The sequence below is a fragment of the Leptosomus discolor genome, chromosome 6 (assembly GCF_034619465.1).
Source record: "Leptosomus discolor isolate bLepDis1 chromosome 6, bLepDis1.hap2, whole genome shotgun sequence".
NCBI lineage: Eukaryota > Metazoa > Chordata > Aves > Leptosomiformes > Leptosomidae > Leptosomus > Leptosomus discolor.
Window position 1 is genome coordinate 60,960,603 of NC_141396.1, and position 24,867 is coordinate 60,985,469.

Here is a 24,867-nt window from a genome sequence, read left to right on the forward strand (position 1 = left end):
ATTTAGTTGAAGATAATACCTTTTATTTTATTTTTTAGTTCCACATAGTCTTTTTTTTTTTTTTTCCTTTAACTCTTTTGACTGGGGTGCAAATATTCAAGGCCTTTCCATTACTTTGCTTTCCTGCGAAAAATGTGTGTGTTTTAAGTAGTGAAATCAAGCCCAATAGAGAGAGGTACAACTGTTCTGGAATTCCCATAATGTCCATCATTGGTATATTTATTGTGCTACGTCACTACCAAAGGAACAAACAGAAACGTCATGTTATTGAGCTGGTGTTTCTCGTGGACTTACAAAGGGAAAAGCTCTCAGCTCTTATGTTTTTGTTGTCTCTATCAACAACCTATTTAAAAATGCAATAATTTGGGGTAAAATTTGTAAGTGATACATAGATTATGAAAGAGGTAACTGTTGAAGAGACCAGGCTGTTAATACAACGATCTCAGAACCATGGCTAAAAGGAAGCAAGCACATAAAACGTTGCTCAGTATGACAAAAAAGGACAGCAATCCATCTGGAAACAAGACTGTATGCCACACAGCCATCACAGGGAACTAGGATTTTAGTATGGACATCAGTAGGATCCAAAATTAAGTGGGTTCAGAGGAGAACCAGAAGAATCAAAGAACATGGCAAGAGATTTGCCTTCCCCAAAACACTACCACCTTTACTCAGAAGGGTTTCTGCAGAAGGTAAAATTCACCCTAGGGGGTACTCAACATTTCTTCACATAAGGTACCAAGTGATCTTTTGTATCTGATCTCCTACACTGGTAGAGCTCTAGCTCAACTTCAGGGTGGTCTTCCCAGACAGACGGACTTCTGTGAGGTTTGTGTGTAGCTGACTGTCAATAAAGTATTCTCACGATCAAAAGTACCCCTTCCTGGCACACAAACCGGCAAAGATGCACTACCTTTGCATATGGATGTGTTTAAACACATACTCTCCTGAGAGGATGTGACGTCAGGACTGTTCAGTGCATGCCCAAATTGATGAGAACTGTGCATGTGGCTCACTACTGCTTCTCTGTGGACCCTGCACATCATGGGAAGCAGACACCGAACAGGCTGGAGCTGGGAAACACCATCTCACAAGAGCCATATAGTCAACTCCTGAACTGTGGCGGGTCACAAACTGGGTCAGTGGTTTAAAAATTATTTGGTCAGTGGTTGAAAAATTATTTGAAGGAATTAATTTTATTAATTATTTTGTAGTTGTTAATTTTATTTTTTATTGTGAAGGAATAGAGTCCCCTGGGTTCAACAGCACAGAGCTGTTGACTTCTCTGGTATAATGCAGATTCACTGTGTACCTACCTTAAAATCTGAGGTCAAAACTGATTAAAGATGCTACGGTGCAAGGAATGGCTAGGAGAAGCTAAGAGAATACCACAGAAGAAATGAAAAGGTACTATAAATACTGTTTATTTGCAATCAGTGTTCAGATAGTATTAACTGAAAACAGAGTCTCATTATTAGATGTAATTTACTAATCACAGTAAAAGAGAATTTCTGTCCAAAAAGCTTACAATCTGAAGAGGTGAAAACAATAGGAGAAGAAGTGCCACAAGACAGGACATACAACTGCCACCATAGAGAAGTGGCGTTGAAGAGAGCAGGCTACTTGCTGCAGGTTGCAAGCAAAGTGTACAGCAGGTCCCACTCAGTTGCAAAACCTGTTTTCCTCTCTGGATGAAATCAGCGTGGAAGGAAAAGCTCACCAGAGCCTTGCCAGAACCTGCCAACCCCAACAGTGACTATACAGCTACAGTCTTGTGACTAAGAAAAATAAAAAGCATCTTATGCTAGCTTGTGTGTAACATGTTTGAAGTTTAAATAAGAAATTAAAATGTCAAAGGTCATTTATGACTATGTCTAGTGCATAACAAAGGATAGCACGACAGTCATTAGACAGCAAAGCACATCAGGTGGAAGTATCTACAAAGTACATCTACAAAGGACAAAAGACTGAGTACTGCTTGGGCATGTGTTTTTCTGAGAAGCCCAAGCTAGCAAGAACATGAAGAAAGACAAAGAACTTTATAAGGAAAACGCAGTGAGGATCGTGAGAGACCATGTGCACACATAGTTTCATGAGAAGAATTTACTATTACATCCTAAGTCTTATGTTACCCCCAGACCCAAATGCTTCAACCCGCGTTTCCTAATTATCAACATTACTCATACTTTGGTTTCTTCTAATCTTTACAGGAGAGAGAAAACTTATCCTTCTGTCACAGAAACACAGGCAGAAAGGGGAAAGGCTCCTAATACCACATCTACCTTAGTTCAAAGCCTCATTCCATGGCCATGAATGATGCTCACCACCACGACCAAGGGCAGCTCAGTGGTCCTCCCCAGCCTAGGTTTCTGATGTCTAATTTTCCCCGAGTGGATATGCTTATTTGCGTCTTTCTTCCCTATCACACCGGCAGAAGCATGAAACTTAACCATTCTGTGAAGTTTGAGGGAAGTGGGTAATAAATACCATTTGTAATGGAGTCACTGATAGACACACAGCACAGCTGCCTTTGCCTCGCTGCCAGAGGAATCCAGGTTAAAAAAATTAATCCTCACAGGTAAAACACAAAGCAAGGTTTTACTCAGCTCAGTACAACTTCTGTAATACCAAGGGTTGTATTTATTATATCATTAAGCTGCAGTAACACAACTACAACAGCATACGTGCCATGACTTATTCTTTAAATCGATCATACTGGAAGATGTCCACCACGCTGCGGCATATCTGTGGATCATGCAGAGGCCATGCTTGTGGTACACCCATCCTCAAACATAAAATAAATAAATAAATAAATAAATGCAGCAGCCATTTGCTTAACAGGTTTATAACGAGAGTATCAATTAGGGTTAGACTAAGGGTAGATTTTAGTTCCTTTCTCTTCAGCAATTTATCTTGACACTGACATTATTTTTCTGTTGTCCAGTAGATCCACTGGTGCTTGGGCTTTTCTCTGCTTCTTGCACTGGGGATAACGTCAGCAGACATTACCTATCGCTGCTGTGGGACGTGCTTTGCAGTGGAGTACCCTTGATCAAACAGATCCAAAACCTTCCTCTGCATATGTAAATACTGAACAAAGTTGAACATAGCAGAGCCAAAGGTTACTATTTAGCAGCTACCGTAGTTAACTGATCATGACCAATAGACTGTTTAATAGGGAGGCTGCCTCAGCTGATGTGTATTTACAATATCAGATTCTGTGAACATGTTAAAATATCCTTAGCAACATTGTCACTGATGAACTATTTAATGTCTGGAGATTGTTGATTACCTGTAGTTTCTCCATTTTCAACCATGAGATTGCCACTACTGGCTCTTGTGACACTGTCATATGATGGAGGAAAGGATGCTGAGGACAAAGTTTCAGACTTGTCAGGACTCCTACCATAGTTTTCACCCATCATAGACGCAATAAGTCCTTCTTTTTCTGGAGCAGCCTCGCCAAGAGTGTCAATACTGCAAGTTCTGTGATGGTACAGGTAAGAAGCCTGCTTCACGGAGCGCAGGAGCAAATGACTCCTGTAGGCACGCTGGATAACAGTGGCAGAAGCTTCCTCTTGTCTGTGCCTGAGTGTAGTAGAGATTGGCTCATAGGATGTTTTTGATGGATTGGCAGCCATGAACTTCTCCTCCATTTGTACTTTCAGAGTATCCAGCTCCCCAGAATCTCCTAACACTCGTTTGGTAAAAGCAAACAAGATATCCAAGCAGTGGATCCTGTCACCACTGACCATAGGCAGGTCCATCGCTATGAGTTCAACTTTGTTTGGTTTTGGTACACGTAAAGGTTCAGCCAGAGCATCTGCAAAGTCTGAAAGTGCAGAGAAAGTTATAAACTGAGTTGCCTCAGGATCAAACTTCTCCCAGATTTCATAAAAGATGTCAAAGTCATCTTCCCCTAAAGGTTCTGTACTTTCCTCAGTAGCAGCGTTGAAGTTCTCCAGAATAACAGCTATATACATGTTCACAACAATAAGAAAGGATATAATGATATAACTTACAAAATAAATAATACCTATGGCAGGTTTACCACATTCACCTATAGTACCATTTATGTTTGGATCACAGTATGGTGGCCCAGTGTTTAAAATAGGACTGAGAAGACCATCCCAGCCAGCTGACGTGGTGATTTGGAAAAGACAGAGCATGCTGTTAGCAAAGGTTTGAAAATTGAACATATCGTCAATGCCATCTTCCATCTTCACGTAGGCAAAGTTAGCCATGCCAAAAATAGCGTAAATGAACATAACCAGAAAAAGCAAGAGGCCAATGTTGAATAGGGCAGGCAGGGACATCATTAATGCAAAAAGCAGAGTTCGAATTCCTTTGGCAGCGCGGATGAGTCTCAGTATTCGTCCAATTCGAGCCAAACGAATGACCCTGAAGAGTGTAGGTGGTAAGAAGTGTTCAAAGGCTTTACCGATGCCAGAAAGCAGTGATGCTGAAATGGAAAGGGCAACAACTGGTTAGAATATCACATTTCTGCTTAACTAGTCAGTAGGATGAGATGACAACGTCTGCAGAGTTGAAAAATATCTGACGTGTGTGTGCTAAGATCCTAGCAGAACAACCTTTAATAGAAGTTAGAGTTGAAAAAACAGCTGTAGAATTCAGTAGTTATGAATTCTTCGGCCACCAGAAGTAGTACCCATTGTACTACAGAGGGCAAGCCCCTTTCTATTCACAACTTCAAATACCCGTATCAGTCGACACTTGTTGACTGATGGTTTTCTTTGACACTGGTTGCATGAATACTTCAGCAGGTGCTGAATACTTTTATTAAAAGAAAATAGCAGAAATTCTTAAAAATCTTATTTCATATTATTTTGATATAATCATGGTAGGGGTTTTAGCTCTTTTTCCTCAAGACTACGATATTGTGATTTCTATTTTAACATCTATTTGCAGTTGATAAATTTTAACTATTTTTTTTTCCTGATAAGAATAATAATTGATTTAGTAAAGAATCTGTCAAAACAATTTTACTTACCAATAAGTGATATGATTACAACAACTAAATCAAATATGTTCCAGGCATTTGAGAAATAGTACTGTCTCAGAGCCACCAATTTCAGTACACATTCTGCAGTAAAGATGGCAACGAAGAATATATTGATTTTATTAAGTATGTTAGTCTTTGTGTCACTTTGCCCATAGGTTTCCACCATCATGGTGATCATGTTAAGGCAGATGAGAACCATGACGACAACATCAAAGGCTTGGCATGTTACAATGTCAAAAAGGAACCCTTGGTATCTGTTCTAGATGAAAAAAAAATACATCTGGCATCAGTTACGAAAGTAGGGAGTACTCATCCATACACGTTTCCAACACCTCCAATTTTTATGTTGCAAAGTCACTCAACTATAATAAAGTCAGCAAAATTTAAGAAAGGCAGAATAGAAAAATGACATTAAAAATAACTTCCCATTCTGAAGTTTAATCAGTTCCAAGGTGAATGTAAAACCCAACAATATTTATGCAGAGCACTTAATAAATATTTAACCTGTAAAATCTTTCAGTGCAACTTTTTGGTATGGAATTGACTTTAGAGCACAGTCTGAGTATCAATGTAAAGACTATAAATAATATATATGTAATATATAAATATACGCACTTCTAAGTGAATTAAATCGCACTTTTGCAATGCATTTTCCTTTTGAAGAATTCAGTCAGTCTTACCAGTGGTCTTGGAATGGGTTTTTGAGGTTTCTTGGATCCCAACTTTTTCATTGCATTGTAGTATTTTTTCTGTTCTTCTGTCATAAAGATATCTTCCCCACCAAAGTATATAAAGAAATGTCACCGTTACTTGGCGAGAAAGTGGCACTATTGTAGTTACAAAGTCTAAAATGCTGGAAACTAACATTCCTTCTTTTTTCACATCTTGTTGGTACTAGCGCTTTTTATAACGTGCAACTCTGTCCAAAAAACCAGAGTGGCACAAACCACACATTCACAGAGCAGAAGTCCTGGAGTGAAACCCAGCTCTCAGAAAGAGTGAAAACAAAGGACCTACCGAAAACCTGGACAGGAAGAAATCTTTCCCTAGCTTCCCACATCCTGGACTTGTTGAATATCTAAAATACTCATCAGAGCATCTGTACCAGATCACTTTCTAAATAACGAGTCTCCTATTGTGCTTCGTTCCTAAAATGGAGCAAAATTTTAAGGGACTGCAGAGAAGATGTCATTGCCTTCAAAATGTTGGGAAAGAGTTAGGTGTCTGTGTTATAGGGGAAAAGAAAGGAGGAAGAAGCTCACCCTGGCTGTTACTTCTGCTAACTTAATTACTAATGCTCTTGTAAATCTCAATAAAAGTTCTAGATTCTACATACAGCATAGACCTTGTTCTATAAAGTTAGCATTCCCAGAGATATAGTAGGTGCCTGGGAGCACAAATAATATACTTATCTTTTTCTTTTGTTGGTTGAAGTTGTCAATAATAACACCAACAAAGAGATTCAGGATAAAGAAAGATCCAAAGATGATGAAGATCACAAAGTAGAGATACATAAATAGACTGTGCTCCATTTGTGGCTGCTCATTTTTCTGCAAGAATGAGAAGCAACTTAGAAAATGACTGATAACAACATGGGCACAATTCAGAATAACCTTCATATTGCAGATCCTCTCACAAATTGATTACAGGAGGAACTAAGATTCACAGCCCTACTGCTAATACTGACAAAATTGATATATTTTAAAACTACCAATATGCATAACACAGAATATTATAAGTATACGACAATTTTGGAAGGAGAACGAAATGGTGGAGGAAAGTAACATTCATACTGTGACTACCAAATGCATCAGAATTCTAGGACCTCATGGGGCATTCTTGTTCAGATGCTGACCACTATCCCTTCTGAAATTAAACGTGACCCTTACAAAATGATAGACTAAGAACAACACCACAGAAACAACTAACCAGAAAATACGGCTCAAAATAATACACTACAAAGTGTTTATACTATGACAACTAGTTAATATGATCTCTTTTACAATGTTTGTTCATGTAGTTTCTGGCTACGTAGTTGCAGAACAGGATAATTTAATTCATTTTGATATTGCATATATTGTATATACTGAAAAATTTGCAGAGCAAAACTTAGTCTTTGACTAACGGTGAATGAGGTTTACTTTTATTTTAAATTTCTTTCTTTCACAGAAGCTGATAGTTCTGGGTTTTTTTCTTTTCAAACCTGACTTAAAATCCTACCATATGCTACTGATTGAGGTCCTACTAACGTCAACAGAAACAGTTACTGAATTGGACATTCTTGACAGGATTTTCACAAGCATTTCAAAAGCATCTGTTCAGCTTATTCCAATAAGAACAGGAGCTGTAAATTGTTCAGTACTTCAAAAATCAAGCAAACTATTTAGAAGTCTAATTTGAAGGTCTTGCCATTAAAAATCTTGGCCTAGATAGGGTTTTTTTCTTGTTCTTAGCAAAAAACTGCTTCTATGGCTATTATGGATAAAAAAAAAGCCAGAACAAGACAAATATTTTTTCAAATTGAAACACAAAAATCCAAACCTGTTGAAACAAACAAATTAAAAAAATATCATATACAGTTACTTTTAAAATTATTTGATTCCTTTGAACTCATTATCAAATGAAGAAAACTTGTTCAGTTCAAATTCTTTGCCTCCAAAGACATACTACATTGCTCTCTATAACATTGGATGCTACTTCTGATAAGACAGCAAATGCAACTGGAAATATAAACAGTAGGCAAAATAGTACTAGTGATGCCTGACAACTTATTTTAAATAGTTATCCACAATAGCTTGTTTCTTGATGAATTTTGGTTTTGTGTTTTGAAGCAGACTTTAAACCATGTTACTGTAAAACATTCAGGTTTACTCCAAGCTTGAGTTTCATAAAAGAAGGTATGTGAAGGTAGGTGCCTCCATGTGAGTGGGAATTCTCAAATCCCCTGCTAGCTGATGGACATCTAGTTACTAGTAAGAGTCCAGAGAGTATAAAAAGGTGTTTATCTGAGCAATATAGTTATCCAGGGTGATCTGAAATGCTCCTTAGATTCATCTGAGTGTATTGACTAGATTTCAGTAGCATAGCACTTGGAGGTAAACTCACACGGAGACATTACACGATAGGTAACTCCATTTCAGTGAGTGAATTTGGAGTTGAATCCCTCTTTCCATTGCAACAGATTAGCTTCAGGATACTATGAGTCATTTGAGATGAAATGTTCACAACAGCTGTTAAAAATAATTACTGGAAAGATTTAGCAGAGACAAATAGCAGACGTAAAAGTGCAAAGATCGTAACACTTTTGCAGAAAGCAGTAGCATTAACAAAAAAAAATAGTTTGAATATAGTGACTGACCTCTCGTGAATCTACTGCTGCATACATGATGTCCATCCAACCTTTAAAGGTTGCCTAGAATGAGAGATTACAGAAAATGTGTTGGATTTTCAGGGTAAAAGTCTTCACATAATTCACGCTATCTGAATGACACTGACTGGAGTAAGAGTCTTTGGTACGGTCACACACACAAAGCACCAAGCTCAGACTTTAAGGAAAACTTGCCCCTGCTGTATTGTGTGTCACTCTCAGCCTTATCAGGATGTGTAAGCTTGCTAGGGTGGGACAGAACACGTTGCCCTAGGATGCTGACTGAGAAAAAACCTTCATTAGCATGGTCTACTAAAGGCCTTACAATCCTCATGGCTGAATAAATCTGTATTTTGGCAGATTAGGTCAGTGTTTGCCCCAGGTTTCCTTCTGAAATTGACTCCAGCTCTCAGGCTCATGAACCCGCTGGAGGCTTGAAGCAGCACTTGTCCACCAGATGCTTACTTTATCACCTGGAAAATCACAGTGGGGTCTAATTTGTCCCCCTTTTCCACTCGTGTGCATGAACAGCATTGGTGTTGAACAGCCAGCTACAAGGGAAGAGCAGGCTGTATGATACCATTCTTCATCACCCACAGAGACGAGTCAGGAGTTGACAGGAGGTCAAGCCCATCTGACAGCGTGCTGGCTAATGAAGGCAAGCAGCACTTACCACCTGAAGGAGAGCCAGGTAGCCAGAGCCAACATTGTCAAAGTTGACTTTAACATTGACCCAGAATATTTTCCCTGTGTTATTATACTTTCTACAGTCTGCTATATCATTGATCGAATTATTTAATTCTGAATCCTCTTCTGTCAGATTGACACATTTCCCAAACTTCCCAGCAAACAGGTTCACTCCCATGATGCTAAAGATGAGCCAGAAGATGAGGCAGACAAGCAGAACATTCATGATGGAAGGGATGGCTCCCAGGAGGGCATTGACCACCACCTTGGATGAAATGGGAGAGGAAAAAGCTTAAACAAAGATGAGTTCAAGTATTCACTCAGTGCAATAAACAGTCACTTAGTCCTGTCAGCAAACAGAAATCTAATGTTTTCCATGAGAATACTAGTCACAGCTGGCATGGGTACCTTGAACAAAGATTCAAAGGTCTATAGTTTCTCTGAGGCTTTCAAAGGCTTAATTGACACTTTTTGGGCTGATGTGAGCCGCTTCCACATAAGTATACTACAATGGGAGTTCACCCTCTTTTGATGACTATCCCTTGGTTTTGGAGTGTGGGATGGTTTGTTTGTTTGTCTAAGACTTTCATAATGTAAAATTTCTGAAGTACTCATCTGTAAACACTATTGTAGAGGACTGCATTATTATGACTGTAGAAAGTAGTTTTTAGAAGGACTAGTAATAACTCTCCATTAGTATTTTGCTGGATCTGTTATTTCTAGTGGATTATGATTTTGTTTAGGGTCTGTAAGCATGAGCTAGCTACTTTTTCTGTGCTAGGTCCTGTATAATCACAGGAAATTTCCATGTGGGTTTTAAGTGCATGCTAAGACATGACAGATCGTTTTACAAAATGGGGCAATGTGATGAAATTATGAGAATATATCTTTGAGCTTCACAGTGAAACAATGAACTCAGCAGTTGGGTAGCAAAGAAGAACTTGATGGACCAGAAGAAAAATGAAAAAGCTTTGTGAAGGTTTTTAGAGACCATGTCACACACATTCTGCATGGCAATACAGAAGGTGTGAGGGCAGCTATTCCAAAATTGACTCCAGACATGAAAATTTTGATACATTCTGTTAATTAATGTAATGCAATTTCTCTCTGCTTTCACAGTGACAAGATTGCAATGAGAGAGCTTTCAGTTTCACTTCCAGAAGATAATCAAAAGCAATCTATAACTCAGCTGCATTCCCGTGTAATGGTGATGCCATATGTATTTCTATCATCTGTCTTCACATGCCGGAGTATATTCCATAGGTCAAACTTTTGCCCAAATGCCACTGTAGTTATCATACAGTTTCACATTGCAGTGTACAGATGTGTTTTGCATATGGCTGAGGGAATCATCCTCTGCGTTTGCACAGTGGTAGATTTGTAATTAATGTGGTTAATGTCCAGCAGCTTCACGTTATTCTGGGTGCTCTTTTGATGGAAAAAGGCAGCAAATATTCTACAAATACTCACCTCGTTTTTTTAAAAAAGTAAGTCTATTTGGAACAACAATTTGAGCAAAGTACCTCTTAATAGTCTAAAGTTTTTGTAAATCAATCCAGTAAAAACTTGCAGAACGGAAGTGATACTTTCTTCTAAATTAGCTTGCCATCAGACTTCAAAAATGAGAATTGTGCTCACAGTTCTTACTCTTTGTTTTATTTGTGGCTATCTCAGTAAGACAGGAACACAAGAATGAGCAGCAATGGAACAAAATTCCAAAGAAACTACTTTGTCTAGTTTTAGTTTCAGTGGCACTTAGGATTGATCACTTGAGGAAAGTCTGTAAGGAGCAGCCAAGTACAGACAAGTGCAGCAGAAGCACCCATTAAAAATATGTTTTAAAGGTCCTAAACTGAACTTGGGGTAGGCATGTGAACTTCACAAAGATACAGTCATGAGTTACAAAGCTGTTACGTGCTTATTAGTACTGACAGGCTTTAACTAGTGTTCAGTCTTACCCTCATTCCCTCAAATCGTGACAGTGCTCTTAAGGGTCTCAGAGCACGGAGAGTCCGAAGAGATTTCATGGGGACAAATGAACTGCCTAAGAGGTTTATTATAGACACCTGAATGGGAATTAAAAACGAAGTATTAGCAATGTCCTAACATCTGTTTCCTTTATTCCCGTTTAAAAAACAAAATAAAATAAAAAAAATCTCCCCATATTTTCAGTACCCAGAGTGCAATATGCTGAAATAATCATTAAAGGAGTAAGAGTAGTCTTAACTTTGCATCCAGAAAATAATCAGGGATTCTGCTACTACATCCTGCACCAGGACCCATGTAGAAACATTGAAGGCAGAACTTACGTCTACAATGAGGAAGTCCAGCCAGCACCAGGCACTGGTGAAATACTTCTTAAAGCCATAAGCCACCCATTTCAGGAGCATCTCCAGAACAAAGATGAAAGTGAACATTTTGTCAAGAAATGCCAACATGATTTTAATGCTTTTTCTCTCATTTATATGGATGTCTTCAAATGCCTGAAATCATAACATACAGATAAATGGCAAAAGTCAGAGATGAGCTTTATAAAATAAAAGCCCGGCATCATTAAGACCCCTTTGCCATTCAATACACAGATCTAAATGCCATGTTTTACTCAAATCTATATCAGCTGATAAAAGTATAATTCTCCCTATTCCTTCTCTTTATTTTTCTCTATGTTATACATCCCTGTGGACACACACATCGTGCACACAGGAATCCTAGGAGGAAAGTATGTATTTTTAGAAATTTATACACTGAAGAGAACTAAGTACTATTTTTTCAAGTAATGAGTAATTTATTTGTTTTAAAGACATAAAAACTCCTTTATATTTCTCAACTGTGAAATATCTACCTGAGAAAAATCCAATGTACAGAGAGAATAGAAACAGCTTCTGAGAGTTATGTATTTTTAGCTTTGCTCACACTCTCTTACAATTTGTAATAATATGAATAACAGATTGTCAATAATTACAATAATGAATAAATAACTGTTATGTGAAGCCTCTTCTTCTTTCTCCTGATGAGTTCAAAGATATTTGCTGTGTTTTCTGCTAAAAACTATGTCTTTGGTTGCAAATTAAAGCTAAAAATTCTTATTTATAAGTACACGAATCTGTGCTACACTAACCAGGGTTCCACTGCTCAGAAGAATCATGAATATGATAAAGGATTCAAACCAGGAGTGTTCCACAATCTGGTAGCAGGTTTTTCTCAGATTCCACCATGTTTCTCCTCCAAACTTTATGGCACTACCCGCATAACAACGAAAGTATCGAACACAACCTGAAAGACAACAATGGATGTATGGAAGGAACATACATGCATGTGAAAGGTTGCTGAAGAAACTTCCAGGGGCAGGGAAAAGTCAACAGTCAGATTAACTGCATCATTGTGGGTTGTTTTTCATGTTTTGCCCTGAGACAAAAAGGTAAAAAAAAAAAACAAAACAAAACAAACCAAAACACAAAAAAGAGGAAACTTCTCATTTTGTTTGCCTTGTAACTCCTACTTGCATACATAAAAGGTTTTGGACAACTTTCCAAAGTTTCAAGATATTTCTGAGACACTGGACATGCTCTCACTGACCTCCTCTTTGGGCACACACAACTTCAGGGCCATGGGAAGGGCCTTGATGCTACAAAAGCCTTTCTCAGTTTCTCCACACTGGAAAGCAGAGACAAGGTACCCTGGCACAAAAAGGCTTGGAGACCGAGAAGGTAAACAGGCACCTTCAACATTGCAGCATGGTATTGTGCCCTGAAAGCTCTATTCATTTATTTGTTTGCTTCTGAATGTATGGAATGCTGATTTTGTATCATCCAGCCTTCAAGAATATGTCATATTCCAGCTGACACACAGCCTCCATAAAAGGAGACGTCTCTTTCACACTCACCAGATTACTTCTTATAACAGACAATGATGCCAGATACACCCAACATCTCCTGACCACTCCATTACAAAATCCTGGCTTTGATTACTTATTAATTTTGCCAAGAATCAACTCACGTGGGTTTTTTCCTTGCCTTGTGCTCTGTGCTAAACCATGTTTTCATTATGGCAAAAAATGTCAGTCAGAAGGCTTCTGTCATTTCCAAGCATGGAAAGAAAATGTATATATGTGTCATATATATGATATCTGATACACATATTGTATAATACCGCATATGTAACTCATATATATGATAGGATGTATGTAAAAAATTATTATTATCTTTCTTTCAATAATCCCAGTTACTCCAGTAATGTGGATCTGGGACGTGAGATGAGACAGGGAATGGTTCTTGCACAAAATAGGGACTTTTTTTACAAGTTTCATTGACCCAAAAATGGCAAAGGGGAAAAAAAAAAGCCAGCTCTGCAGATCAGGGCAATGAGAGGATGGGAGTAATTACAACCAGTTTTTATTTATTCGTGTTCTTATCACACAAAATATCCAGGAAGTGGTGTTTGGATGGGAAGGCAGTGATGAGAGAAAGGCTCTGACTTTGGGAGCAGAGGAGGAAAACAAGTGTAGAGACCTGTGGGACCTGCTGCTGAGCTCCACCTATGCAAAGCCGGAGAAGTCCCTCCTAGTCATTTTGTAGTACAGGGAAGCTTGAACGGGCAGAAAACAACAGAAACGAGGAAAACTTGGGAGATGGGTGGAAATGGTGGTGGTCAGCCAGGTTGACTGGTTGAACAAAGAACAGGTTGGAGCACCAGGAAGAATTATGCAACAGTTATAATTCATTTAATGTAACGCACTTGGAAGAAATGAGCCTATATAGTGTATTCCTTCACAATTAATACTGAGAGTGCAGTGATTACCCCTGGCCTTCAGTAGTGACATTTTTTGGGGAAAAATCTCAAAAGCTATTTCTTTGCATCTTATGAAAACTACAGGTTGTTACACATGTTAGGGTGGGAAGAATTCATAACAGTACTGAACGTATCCTGTAACAACTTGTAAATCTAGATGTTGTATGATGATTTGAGAAGCGATTCCCAGATTATCACCCTAGGAAATTCCACGTTGTCCTACCATCTTCTCTCTGCTTATTTCTCTCCTTTGTTTGTTACAGAGATTGTTCACGAAATGCTATTCAAGGAATAAACATTTACACTGTTGCAAAGTATTATTAACAAATCCAATGTGCCAAGTTCCTTGTTCCAGTGGCTACTATCAGGTGAGACCTGAGCACATAGACTTCTCTTATGTTAAAACCCAGAAGAGGGTTTGGATTGGATGATGTCCAATAGAGTGAAATTCTTCTTACTTCACTATAACAACCTAATTTTTGGGGACTGGGTGTATGCCATTGCCCACATTCCAAATAGAAGAGTTTGCTTTAAGGGGAAGCGGGTTTATTTTTCAGTTGTCACAATCTCTCTGTTGACTAGAGCCGGATAATGATTTGGACAACTTAGCTAATTTGCAGATAATTAAAATTAACTGAAAATAATTTGACCCTATTGTCGCAGCATCACTAGAGAAACAAGTTAGATTTTGACTCTTCTCCATTCCCAGTAGTGAAACCATGAGAGCCTTACCTTCTGGAAAACATTTTTCTGGAGTCTTGAAGTCTTCAGCAAACTCTGGAATCTGCCTCAAAAGATCTTCAGGATTTGTCAGATCCACTGTGCTGCCTTCAGAAGAGCTGACACTGGCAAACTACCGAGCAAAATGAGACCAGGTATTGATTCTTTCTACATTCAGCTCCATGTGAATAAATTCATTCATGAACAAACAAAATCCAAAATTAAATCTTGGCTATGTGCTAATATTTCAAGTACTGGTGGTAACGGAACAAACTTGGTGATTTTAAAAGTATATGAGCTTAGAAGTACCAATAGGTGCATCCAAATAAGTGCTGAAGTTATACAATTACAGTATCTGTCTGTGTGAACCAGATGTAACTGCCTAATAAGCCGGTAAATTGAAGAGCTTTTAAACTGCTTGTAAGTCTATGTAGACCTTAAAGCGGGATAAACTCATCAGGTTAAAACGATGAAATCATAGAAAGATGTTTTCAAACAGGAGAACTGGATAAATGTATCTGGTATTGTATCAGGAACTGTACACCCATGACAGCATTTATGAAGTAGACATTGGAATCATATAATATATTCTCCAGTTACAAAGCTTTTCGCTATCCCATAAGACTGTATATAACATATAATTTGTTATATGTCAGAAGTTTGTTACAAATTACTCTATGCTTTTGTTCTTTTATGTGTGTGTATTGCTGTTTGTTACTTTTCTAAATGTATTCTTTATTCAGAATTATTCTAAAAATATTTTTAGTTAATAACTACTATCTTTAATGTCACAGTGAGAAACTCATTTAAAGTATTATGTTTCCTGAAACTGAGATACTTAGGACACAGGTAGGCTTGTTGGAATTTCCCACTTGGAAGCATATCTCTCTTTGAATGCTTTTTTTTTTTTTTTCCTCCTATCCTTCTTTTGCGGATACAGATTTCAATAAATGGAAAGTAGCAGAGAGACTTTTATAAATTGAGTCAAATTATTGTTATACATACATTTTTTTCTTAAAAATCAGCACCTAGAAATCCAGCACAGTTTTGATTTCATTCACAGAATTCCAGCTCCATCATTAACCAGCCAGACTGGCTGCTCCAAGCTCAGAGCCACTGCTGCCACTAAACTGCCACTAAACTCCACTCTAGCAAATCCTTGAGCATAAACGCAACCGTGCTCAATCAGTATCGGAACGTCAAGGCCACAGAAAAAAATCCATTACCTCCTTTTGTTCTGGTGATGATGGTTCAACCACCTTCCCATCCTTTCCTAGGTAGAGCACACTGAATTCTTCAGAGGAAAATCCTGACCCTTTACTCCAGCTGCCTGAATTTTTCCCTCTTTCTCCCCTTTGCCTCAGGTGATTTTCATCCTGAAAATAAACTGCGGATTAGAGGGAGTTTCTTTTCCCTTTTTAAGGGGTGGACAAGTTATGATGGGAAATAAAGATAAAATATGCATTTCATTTAAAGTGGGACTCTCCAGACAAAAGTCATAAATATGACCATTTTGAGTCTCTGATTTTACCTAAGGATAGAGAAAGGGAATATTTTTCCCCAACAGACATGCAGCAAAGTAAGGAATTTTAGTGAACTAGTCAAAAGTTAAGTAAGAATTTTTGCATAGGAATTAAGATGGAAACTTAAGGTAGGAAACCTTTAGACCAAAATAGCAATCTTCTATGGTTAAAATAGAACTGAAAAATTCAGTGAACACGAAGAAATAGGATAATATATGCTACCACATAAGAAACATGACCTTAACAGAGCCACTCCACACCTAATCCTTCTAACTTCTTCTAATAGTTAGTACATACTACACACAGCAAGGACAAATACAAAGAATGAACCAGAGCTATAAATTCATATTATGAGTTCATGATAAGGTTATTTACGCAGAATATATTTTTTTGCTCTGTTGTGTAAATAATTCCAAAATAGTTGGCATTATTCACATACATTTTTACATGAAAATTCCAAATTCACCAAGGACTGCCACAATTATCTGTGGACAACCTATGGGCTACATAATTATCCGTGTGTAACAAAACGTGCCAGCTAGGAATTCCTGCAAACCCAACAATTTGTAGTCTTTCTTTTAACACCATAAAAGAATCTTGACCTTAAAAGGCTCCAAGTGCATAATTTACCCTCACTCTAAACATTCATGCTTCTGGTTCTAGTTTAAAATTTGGTAAATTTCTGGAAATGGATCAACATGTGCCATCCTTTTCTGCTAGAGGCAGTCTTCTACCATACATGTATCCCTCTGTATATATATGATTCTACCATTCCAAAACAATTAAAGAAATTCATTACCTGTTTTCTGTATTCTGAATCTGTAAATGTGCTCAGTTTATCATCATCTTCAAAACCCTCACTTGTATTTTCTGCCTCAGCAATAGGGACACAAACAAATACATTGGGATTGGTAACAAAATCTTCAAGACCCAAGCATTTTTCCCCAATTTTCTCAGCCCATTCATTATTGTAATTCTCTTTACGATTTTTTAATTCTTCACACGCCCCAAGTGGGTTCTGTGCAGTCAATTTTATTTTCTTCCTGTGTGCTTTCTTTATATGCCTGAGCTTTCCACAACAGGTATCCCACACAACGCTCTTCACAAAGTGAAATCCCTTGTGAATCCGAGCAAAGGCAATCTGAAGGTTATGCATCTCTCTGTCATCCTCTGCTGTCTGGAGACTGTCGGTACTGAAGGAATTCAGCAGCAGTGCAATGAAAAGGTTGAGAACCTGAAAGTCGTTCAAATGACAATAAAAGGAGAACAGCTTTCAGAAATCTAACTTTAAAACACACAGACACTATTAAAGTTCAGTCCTACTGAGCAAACCAAAATAAGGTAACAATGAAATGACTACGACCGATCACGGTGTGGTTGATGAGTAAAATTCTCTCTCAGAAAGTTCAGTGTTCCCACGACCCTCTCCCCACCAAAAGTGTTTTAAAATAGTAGTTAAAACAGATCTGTGCATGCCAAATACATGATATGGCCAAAACAACATTTCAAAGGTTATAGTAGTGACAAAAACTATGGTCATGGCTCATCATTTTAATAGTGTCGCTTCGTTCTTCACATTAGACTTAAGTCAGGCCTCTGTGGAGCTGCTTTTGAAATTCTGAGAGATCAGATTCAGGCCCAGCAACTCCATCAAATCTGCAACAGTGTCACAAAAACCAAAATCAAGAGAAGCCTGAAGTGAGGTTTCCTCCTTGCTTTTGAGTACATTTAAACAGAAGAATTTATAAGCCACACCATTTTTTCTGGCTTTTTTTTTTTTTTAAACAAATGGGAGAATATAGATTTTTTTTCTAATGTTTCAGTTTGGGATGGGATGTATGTATCTTAATTTTTATCATGTCAGAGCTGGGCAGATAGCATCCCTGAGTCATCCAGAGACCAGTCAGTGGAGAACATTAGCGGTCCAGAGACTAATTCACCTCATCTGTCTTAGTTATTCACCTTAGGTTGGAATAACTCTCACTCTTTGATACCTCTCTGTTTCCTTTGGTGATAAGAAAGCTTAGATAAGGAATTGTAGGCTAAGCACTTAATTGCTTGACAGTTAACATTATGTGGTATGAAGATCGCTCACAGCATTACGCCACTAAAATCAGTCATTGTGGTGTTGAACAGGCGGGACCTTAAACCCAGGGGTTTGGGACTCAGCCACAGAACAGATATTTCCCATAAAGGGCTGCCTAAACTTAATTCTTTTCAGTGCTTGTTAAATTAAAATTGACATATTAATGATACTGAGAATGACATAAGAAACAAAGATACTAAAAAAAAAAAATATTTTTATGATTTGGACATTAAGAAAGGACAGAACAGGACCAGGAAGGCAGCCTGCCCCTTACAGCCCAGCACGGGCGTGAGAGGCTGTGCAGGGTATGCCATAGCAGGATCTAGCTCTTGGGTGTAAACGTACTTAGAGATGATTAAAGAAAATCCTGATTTCAGTGACAGAAGTGTAGATTCTGCCATTTGTTGATAAAAAATTCAATACTTGCATGAGAACTTAAAAAAAAAAAAAAATTATTTACAGAGGAACTTAAGCACTTAGCTCAATTAATTCAAGCGGGTAAGCCGTGAGCCATACTGATTATTTACACCCAAATCCCAAGGCATGAAGAAACATAGTTGCCTGTATGATATTTACTGCAAAGATATGCCTTGTCACATTGCCACCTGAAAAGGTCAAGTGATGCTGTGTGCAAAGCACACAATGTGAAAATATAGACAGCAGCTCGAAGGTGAAACGCAAGAGAGGCCTTTGCAGGCTATAACACACACAGGTAACTTTTCCACCTGTGTTTAGGGAAACTACCTTTTGTTGACAAAATGGCAATTAAGTAGATTCTACCACAGACAGGATACAGAGAAGAAAATGTTGGAAAACTCACCACTAAATTTCCTATCACCATGACCAGCAGAAAGACAAGAAGGCACAGGGGTTGTTCAGCAACCACCATGCAGTCCCACATGGTCTCAATCCATTCTCCACACAGAATTCGGAAAACAACAAGGAATGAGTGGAAAAAGTCCATCATGTGCCAGCGTGGCTTGCCATTTTTATTTATTTTATGGCTGTTCTCCCCATAGCTTCTCCCAAAAAGTTGCACCCCTACTATAGCAAAAATAAAAATGATGATTGCCAGGACTAGGGTCAGATTACTCAGTGCTCCCAGGGAGTTACCAATTATTTTAATTAGAGTGCTTAAAGTTGGCCAGGACTTTGCCAGTTTGAAGACCCTCAGCTGTGTAGAAATATAAAACATAGTGTTAGACTTCGGTAGAGATAAACCATCTTTGCACCATTCAAATCCTGCAAAAAACATGTTACAGATATTCTGAACTATTTCAGCCATGCAATATTTGTGGCACTGTGACGCTAATACTTTTTTTAAAGTATTTATAGAGGGGTTTTTTATTTATTTATTTATTTTAAACTGGGCAACATTGCAAACATAAGATAACCACCTCATAAAGGACCAGGCTAACCTGAGTCCTTGGTAAGTGTTCAGCCCACACAGGCAGATATCCATGCAATGCACTTGATGTAGATTATGGTGCCTAACTTACATGTAACATAAAGGACCAAAACTGGGAGACCAGTTGTTGTATTACTATAAGAGAAGTCTATCTTTTGGTGAAGGAACCTAAATCAGTCCATGGTAGACGATATGAATATCTCAACATCATTTCATGCCTATTTTTAAGTATTGTTTTTTCTGTATTTGTACGCTGACACTTTTTTCCTAGGTTTCCTGTGCTAGTTTCTAATTTTTGACACCACCTTCATAAGACGAATATTTTTTCCTCTGGGTATTTCTTAGTACTCTCAACAGAAATATACATGTCACCAAATCCTGACTTTAACATCACAAGGAGTTCAAGACTGTTTCTTATTCGTAGAACCAAGAGGAAGAAAAAAAAAAAAGAAAAAAAAAATCCTGCATTTTAACTGCAGACAACAGAAGTACTCTCCATTATAGTCACAACAGAAAGTTTTATACAACTGAATAAGCGTGAGGCATTACCAGTCTGAAGCTTCGTAAAACTGACAGGGTTCCTCCTTTTCGCCTTTCTTTCTTGCCTTTGTATTTGGGTAAACTCAGCTCAATTAAACTCAATGTGACAATTACACTGTCAAAAATATTCCAGCGCTGCTGAAAATAATAATAGGGATCTAGAGCGATGATTTTTAAGATCATTTCTGCAGTGAAGATTCCTGTAAAAACCTGTGACAAAGAAACAGTAGCATCAGTCTAAAAGTAGCCATGAATTTACCTGATCTTTAGATCACATTCCCACAAATAACATTCACGGACAGGTTAACAAACCCCATTTTTATCGACTTCTAATGCAGTTTCCACTAAAATGGGAGGACTGTTTTCTGCCTTCTCAGGAGTGTGTTAGAAGTGTATCAATAAAATCTGGGAATTGTCTATATTAGAAATTTAGAGTTTATAAATGAAGAATTTGCTAATCTTTAATTTTTACAGTTACTCTTTATGGCTCAAGTGAAAACACCCATCAATCCATCCGTGGTATAAAATGTCACAGAGCTGAGAATTTGCTTACCAAGTTGCCTACATTAAGCATCGATTTAAAATTATCTGACATATTATTGTGCTCCAGCGCCATGAACAAAGTGTTCATCACAATGCAAACAGTGATGGTGAGATCAATAAACGGATCCTTTATGAAAGTGGCCACTTTTTTCTTGATTCTCAACCAAAGTGGACAACAGTCCCAAATTAGATACTTTAAAGCAAACTCATTCAGGCACCGTGGGCATCTCTGTTGAGATTCTTCAAGTTCTAAATGCAAAAGAAAACGGCACTATAATTAAATAGTTATCACTGAGCAAGATGGTGAAATAACAACTTCAAGTATTCAAAAGACCAGAGAAGAAAAAGGAAACTTCACACCTCACACAGAGCCCCAAAGCTTCCCTGCACTTTCTACTGTTCGAGGAGTCTCTACATCAGGTAATAAACATGAAGATAAAATTCGGAGAAAATCAGATTTGAAATGCATTCATGTGAACTTACTTCAAAATCAGATGCTGTTTGTGTTAGACTCAGTCTTGTACTACAACCACCTGACTAACACAGAGGTTTACGATGCGGAAGCCACACTGCAGGTTCTCACATTCTTGTAGATCAATATAGCAGCTAAGGCACTTTTCACCTTAACCTTACACAGATGTCTAGGACACTGGCTGTATCATGCCCTACATCTTTTCATCTCCTTTGACTTTCAGGGGAGTCTAAAGAGTCGATGGCAGCCACAGGAATGCTGATTATACCTGAGGCAAATTGAAACTATGGTGTCTGACATTTGGCCTTAGCCTCTTTACTGGAAAGGTCAAGCCTACCATTTCCCAGCTGATGCAAGTTGACACACCACTCCATGTTCTAGAAGTAAAACATGGGATTGAAGCTGTTCTGGCTTTGTCACTTACATTCCTTTGTTTCTTCACCATCAATATTAACGAGTCCTCCAAAATACTTTTGATCCTGCTGAAGTCCTGTGCAAATTCATTGACAAACTGGAGCTTACTTAAAGCTAAATACAAGCACAGTAAGAATTATTAGTAATCTGATTTTCAGGGACTGGAAAATTTTTCAGAGACCAGATGAACTGGATCTGACTCATATCCTTTTCTCAGTTGGCCCTGTCCTTATTTCTTCCCTGTTTAGTTTTCATTTCTTCTCCTCCAGGCTCCAGTCTCAGATTCCACCCTACACTGCTTACTCCAGTGTGATCACCTTGACTCAAACCCACTCCAGGTCCAGCCCTTGTCTTCTGTTCTAGATCAAACGGCGGCTTCTTTACGTACACAGTGTGGATCCAGAAGAACTGGTGTTCAGGTCCCAGCAAAGATCTTTCCTGCTTCCTTTTCTGATGCCTGTTCTCAGGTTAATCCACTTCTACTTAGAGCTCCAAGTCCTGTCCCATCACAGTTCACAGCTGAAGGTGTGCAACAAACCCCAGATCTTTGGTGAATTGCACTGTAAAGCAAGGCTCCACTGGATGTGTTGCAACTGTGATTCTCCCAAGAATTTTTTCTTTTTTAAATCTAAGAAAAGAGACCTTCCTGCCACAACAGTACCCCTCTGCTAGTGGTTCAAGAACTGGTAACAGAGCTACTCAACAGGGACAAAACAAAAGAAGACTTCCTCATACTGAACAACTTGGGCTGAAATTTTTCGGTAAGATCCGCAACAAAACCTTCAGTCATTAAAATAACTGTAGTGATAAACCCCTCCAAAAAAAATTCACGTGGAAAGGTAAAATAAAAGAATGAAACAGTGAGGTAAAGTATTTAAAACACAGGAACTGATTTTGCTCGTGTAATCTTATTATTGGATTCTGCACGACTATATCTCTGCCAGTGACACATCTCAAGTCACAGCGTCAGGAGGAGACAACAGTATCCCAGTCCTGCACCTCAGATTCTAGAGAAACCCCTTATACCCACTCTCACTCCAGTCCCCTTCATTATCTGTCCTACAAAACGAGATCTTACAATAGGATGCATTCCAGTATGGAAAGACTGTGATAATGCAGCTTTTTTTTTTTTTTTTAAAAAAAAGGACCAAATTAACAAGAAAATTCCTAACTACACACCTACAAATCTCTGTTAACCTTTAAGAAATGCATTGACATTTCGGTCTTTCATGCTAGCATTACCTTAGGATTGAAATAAGCATAATGAGGAACCACTTACCCTCCAAGACACTAGTAATTATGCTGACTACACTTGCTGCCCTTTGTCTCTGAAGTGCCTCGTTAAAGTGCTCCACCGACAGATGAGGAGGCAAATGCATCATGCTGCTCTCATCATTTACAGCTGGCTGCTTAAAGAAGTAAACATGATTAGGGAGATACCACAGGAATAAAATGAAGTAGGATGTGATGATGGTAACGATGAAAGTTAATGGGAACAGTGACACACAAACAAATAAATGTACCTTTTTACAAGATGTAATAGATGTCAAGAATGAAGGTCTTATTCTTCAGTAATAATGCTGCAGTAAATGGATCTTGCAAGCATGTAAAAGCAACAGGGCACGCACGAACCTTGGAAATAAGTGTATGAGGGGAAATAGGCCTAGGAAATGTTCCAGAGACGCATGGAAAGGGAGAGACATGAGGGACAAACCGGTAGAAAATCTCTACCCACTTGGACAACTTACAGACAAAGCTTCTACATGATGCTAAAGGTGCTATGAAGGAGAAAAAAATTACAGTCACTGCTAAAAATGACCCACCTGAACAGGGTATGGGATAAAAAGGCTCTCTAGTGACTTGTAATTCTAGCACTGGGAGCCTTCAAAACTGTGTGAGTACAAATTGTGAATAGCAGAAAAATAGGTTTTATAACAGGAATGCTGAAGTCTGGTTTTTAGGACCTCATCAGAGTATTAAAAGCCACTCTCTACTGACAATTTATAACCCCCCCGCATCAGTATATTTTGTTGCACATCACTGTTTGCCATTACGCTGAAACTCTTAAGACCAGAAAAACCTGACACTTACAGAGAAAATGTAATTTGAATTATATATTTAAAACAATATCTTTTCCTTACCAAATCCCCTTTTCCTGGGTCTTCCACTACCGGCGGAAGAACTACTCCCTCAGAAGGCACTGGATCTAGACTGTGCACCCTGCTGCTTCCTCCTCCCGTCACCGAAATCGCACCATTGCAGTCATCTGTGTTAGCCCACTTGCTGCTCTGCACGCGGTTCGGGGTAGCGGGATGAGAGCTGTGGCTCCTTTGGCTTTGTACGCTGGACCGTCTTCCCATCTGTGTGACTGACAGCGACCTACACTGGATTTCGTGTTCCCCAGCACTGCGGGTTTCCTCATCGCTGAAATCCGTTCTGGAATCAACTTCTAAAGTGGGTATTTGGAAATTGAACACGCTTCCATGGCTAAGTCTGCGTTTCGCCTGATTTGCGTTAGGACCGTACACCCGACCAAGGAAAGACTGAAAGCCCAGGAAGAGGAATAAAGAGAGAATGGCAAAATATCATAGAGAATATTTCGGTAAGCAATAAATGTTTAGAGTTTCATAACGTTTCCTACCAACCATTGCAAGTCCAAAATTCTTATTTGATTTAGATTTTTCAGGAAGGATTATGCTTAGCTTTTTAAAATACAGATAATAAAATCCTATCAGCCGTAGCAGCTATATAAGCCTTATTTTTATTCTTTAAGTAAGAAATTTTTAATAAAGATGGCACAAAAGTTAAATTTTGACAGTAATTACCTTTTTTTCCATTTCTCAATGTTATAAAAATGTATTTTAACTGTTATTATAACTTTCCTTCCATCGTTCATTTATAATATTTCCTTTTCAAATTAATTTTTATATATAATTCTTCCTTATCCCAAAAGGTTGTTTATTTTAAAGACTTAAGAGTGATCAGTGTAATGGGATTCGGTTTGTGCTTTCAAGGAATTTATTTAGTATTAAAATTGGAAAAGCTGTAAGGATCTCAGATTCAGACAATAGATTACCAACTTTCGTTGACTGTCTGTGGACAGTGACTTGGGGAATTGTTGTTCTTCATTATCTTCTATTCCCAAGGACTTATTTCTCTTTTTCCTATTGCTTCTTTCTTTGATTTCTTTGGCAGACCGAGAAGAGGCTTCAAAGGAGCTAATAGACAGGATATCAATTCCTTTCATAGCCAATGACTGAAATTAAAACAAAAATACGGATGATATTTTTGCTGGG

General features: G+C 38.3%; 1 protein-coding gene across 1 annotated transcript in view; it reads right to left on the bottom strand.

Moving 5' to 3' along the window:
• Window positions 1-3,263: 3,263 nt before the first annotated feature.
• Window positions 3,264-24,867, bottom strand: part of LOC104345802 (sodium channel protein type 5 subunit alpha-like) — a 32,428-nt gene continuing 10,824 nt past the window's right edge. Inside the window, exons 10-27 of the mRNA XM_086467053.1 lie at window positions 24,648-24,827; window positions 23,713-24,114; window positions 22,851-22,977; window positions 20,696-20,934; window positions 20,152-20,352; window positions 19,015-19,368; window positions 16,908-17,342; window positions 15,812-15,961; window positions 14,598-14,718; window positions 12,196-12,350; window positions 11,387-11,560; window positions 11,036-11,143; window positions 9,064-9,342; window positions 8,382-8,435; window positions 6,436-6,573; window positions 5,704-5,808; window positions 5,012-5,282; window positions 3,264-4,462 (exon numbers count right to left, since the gene is read on the bottom strand). Of these exons, the coding sequence (XP_086323179.1) occupies window positions 3,264-4,462; window positions 5,012-5,282; window positions 5,704-5,808; window positions 6,436-6,573; window positions 8,382-8,435; window positions 9,064-9,342; window positions 11,036-11,143; window positions 11,387-11,560; window positions 12,196-12,350; window positions 14,598-14,718; window positions 15,812-15,961; window positions 16,908-17,342; window positions 19,015-19,368; window positions 20,152-20,352; window positions 20,696-20,934; window positions 22,851-22,977; window positions 23,713-24,114; window positions 24,648-24,827 (4,692 nt within the window). The remainder of the gene's footprint in view (window positions 4,463-5,011; window positions 5,283-5,703; window positions 5,809-6,435; window positions 6,574-8,381; window positions 8,436-9,063; window positions 9,343-11,035; window positions 11,144-11,386; window positions 11,561-12,195; window positions 12,351-14,597; window positions 14,719-15,811; window positions 15,962-16,907; window positions 17,343-19,014; window positions 19,369-20,151; window positions 20,353-20,695; window positions 20,935-22,850; window positions 22,978-23,712; window positions 24,115-24,647; window positions 24,828-24,867) is intronic.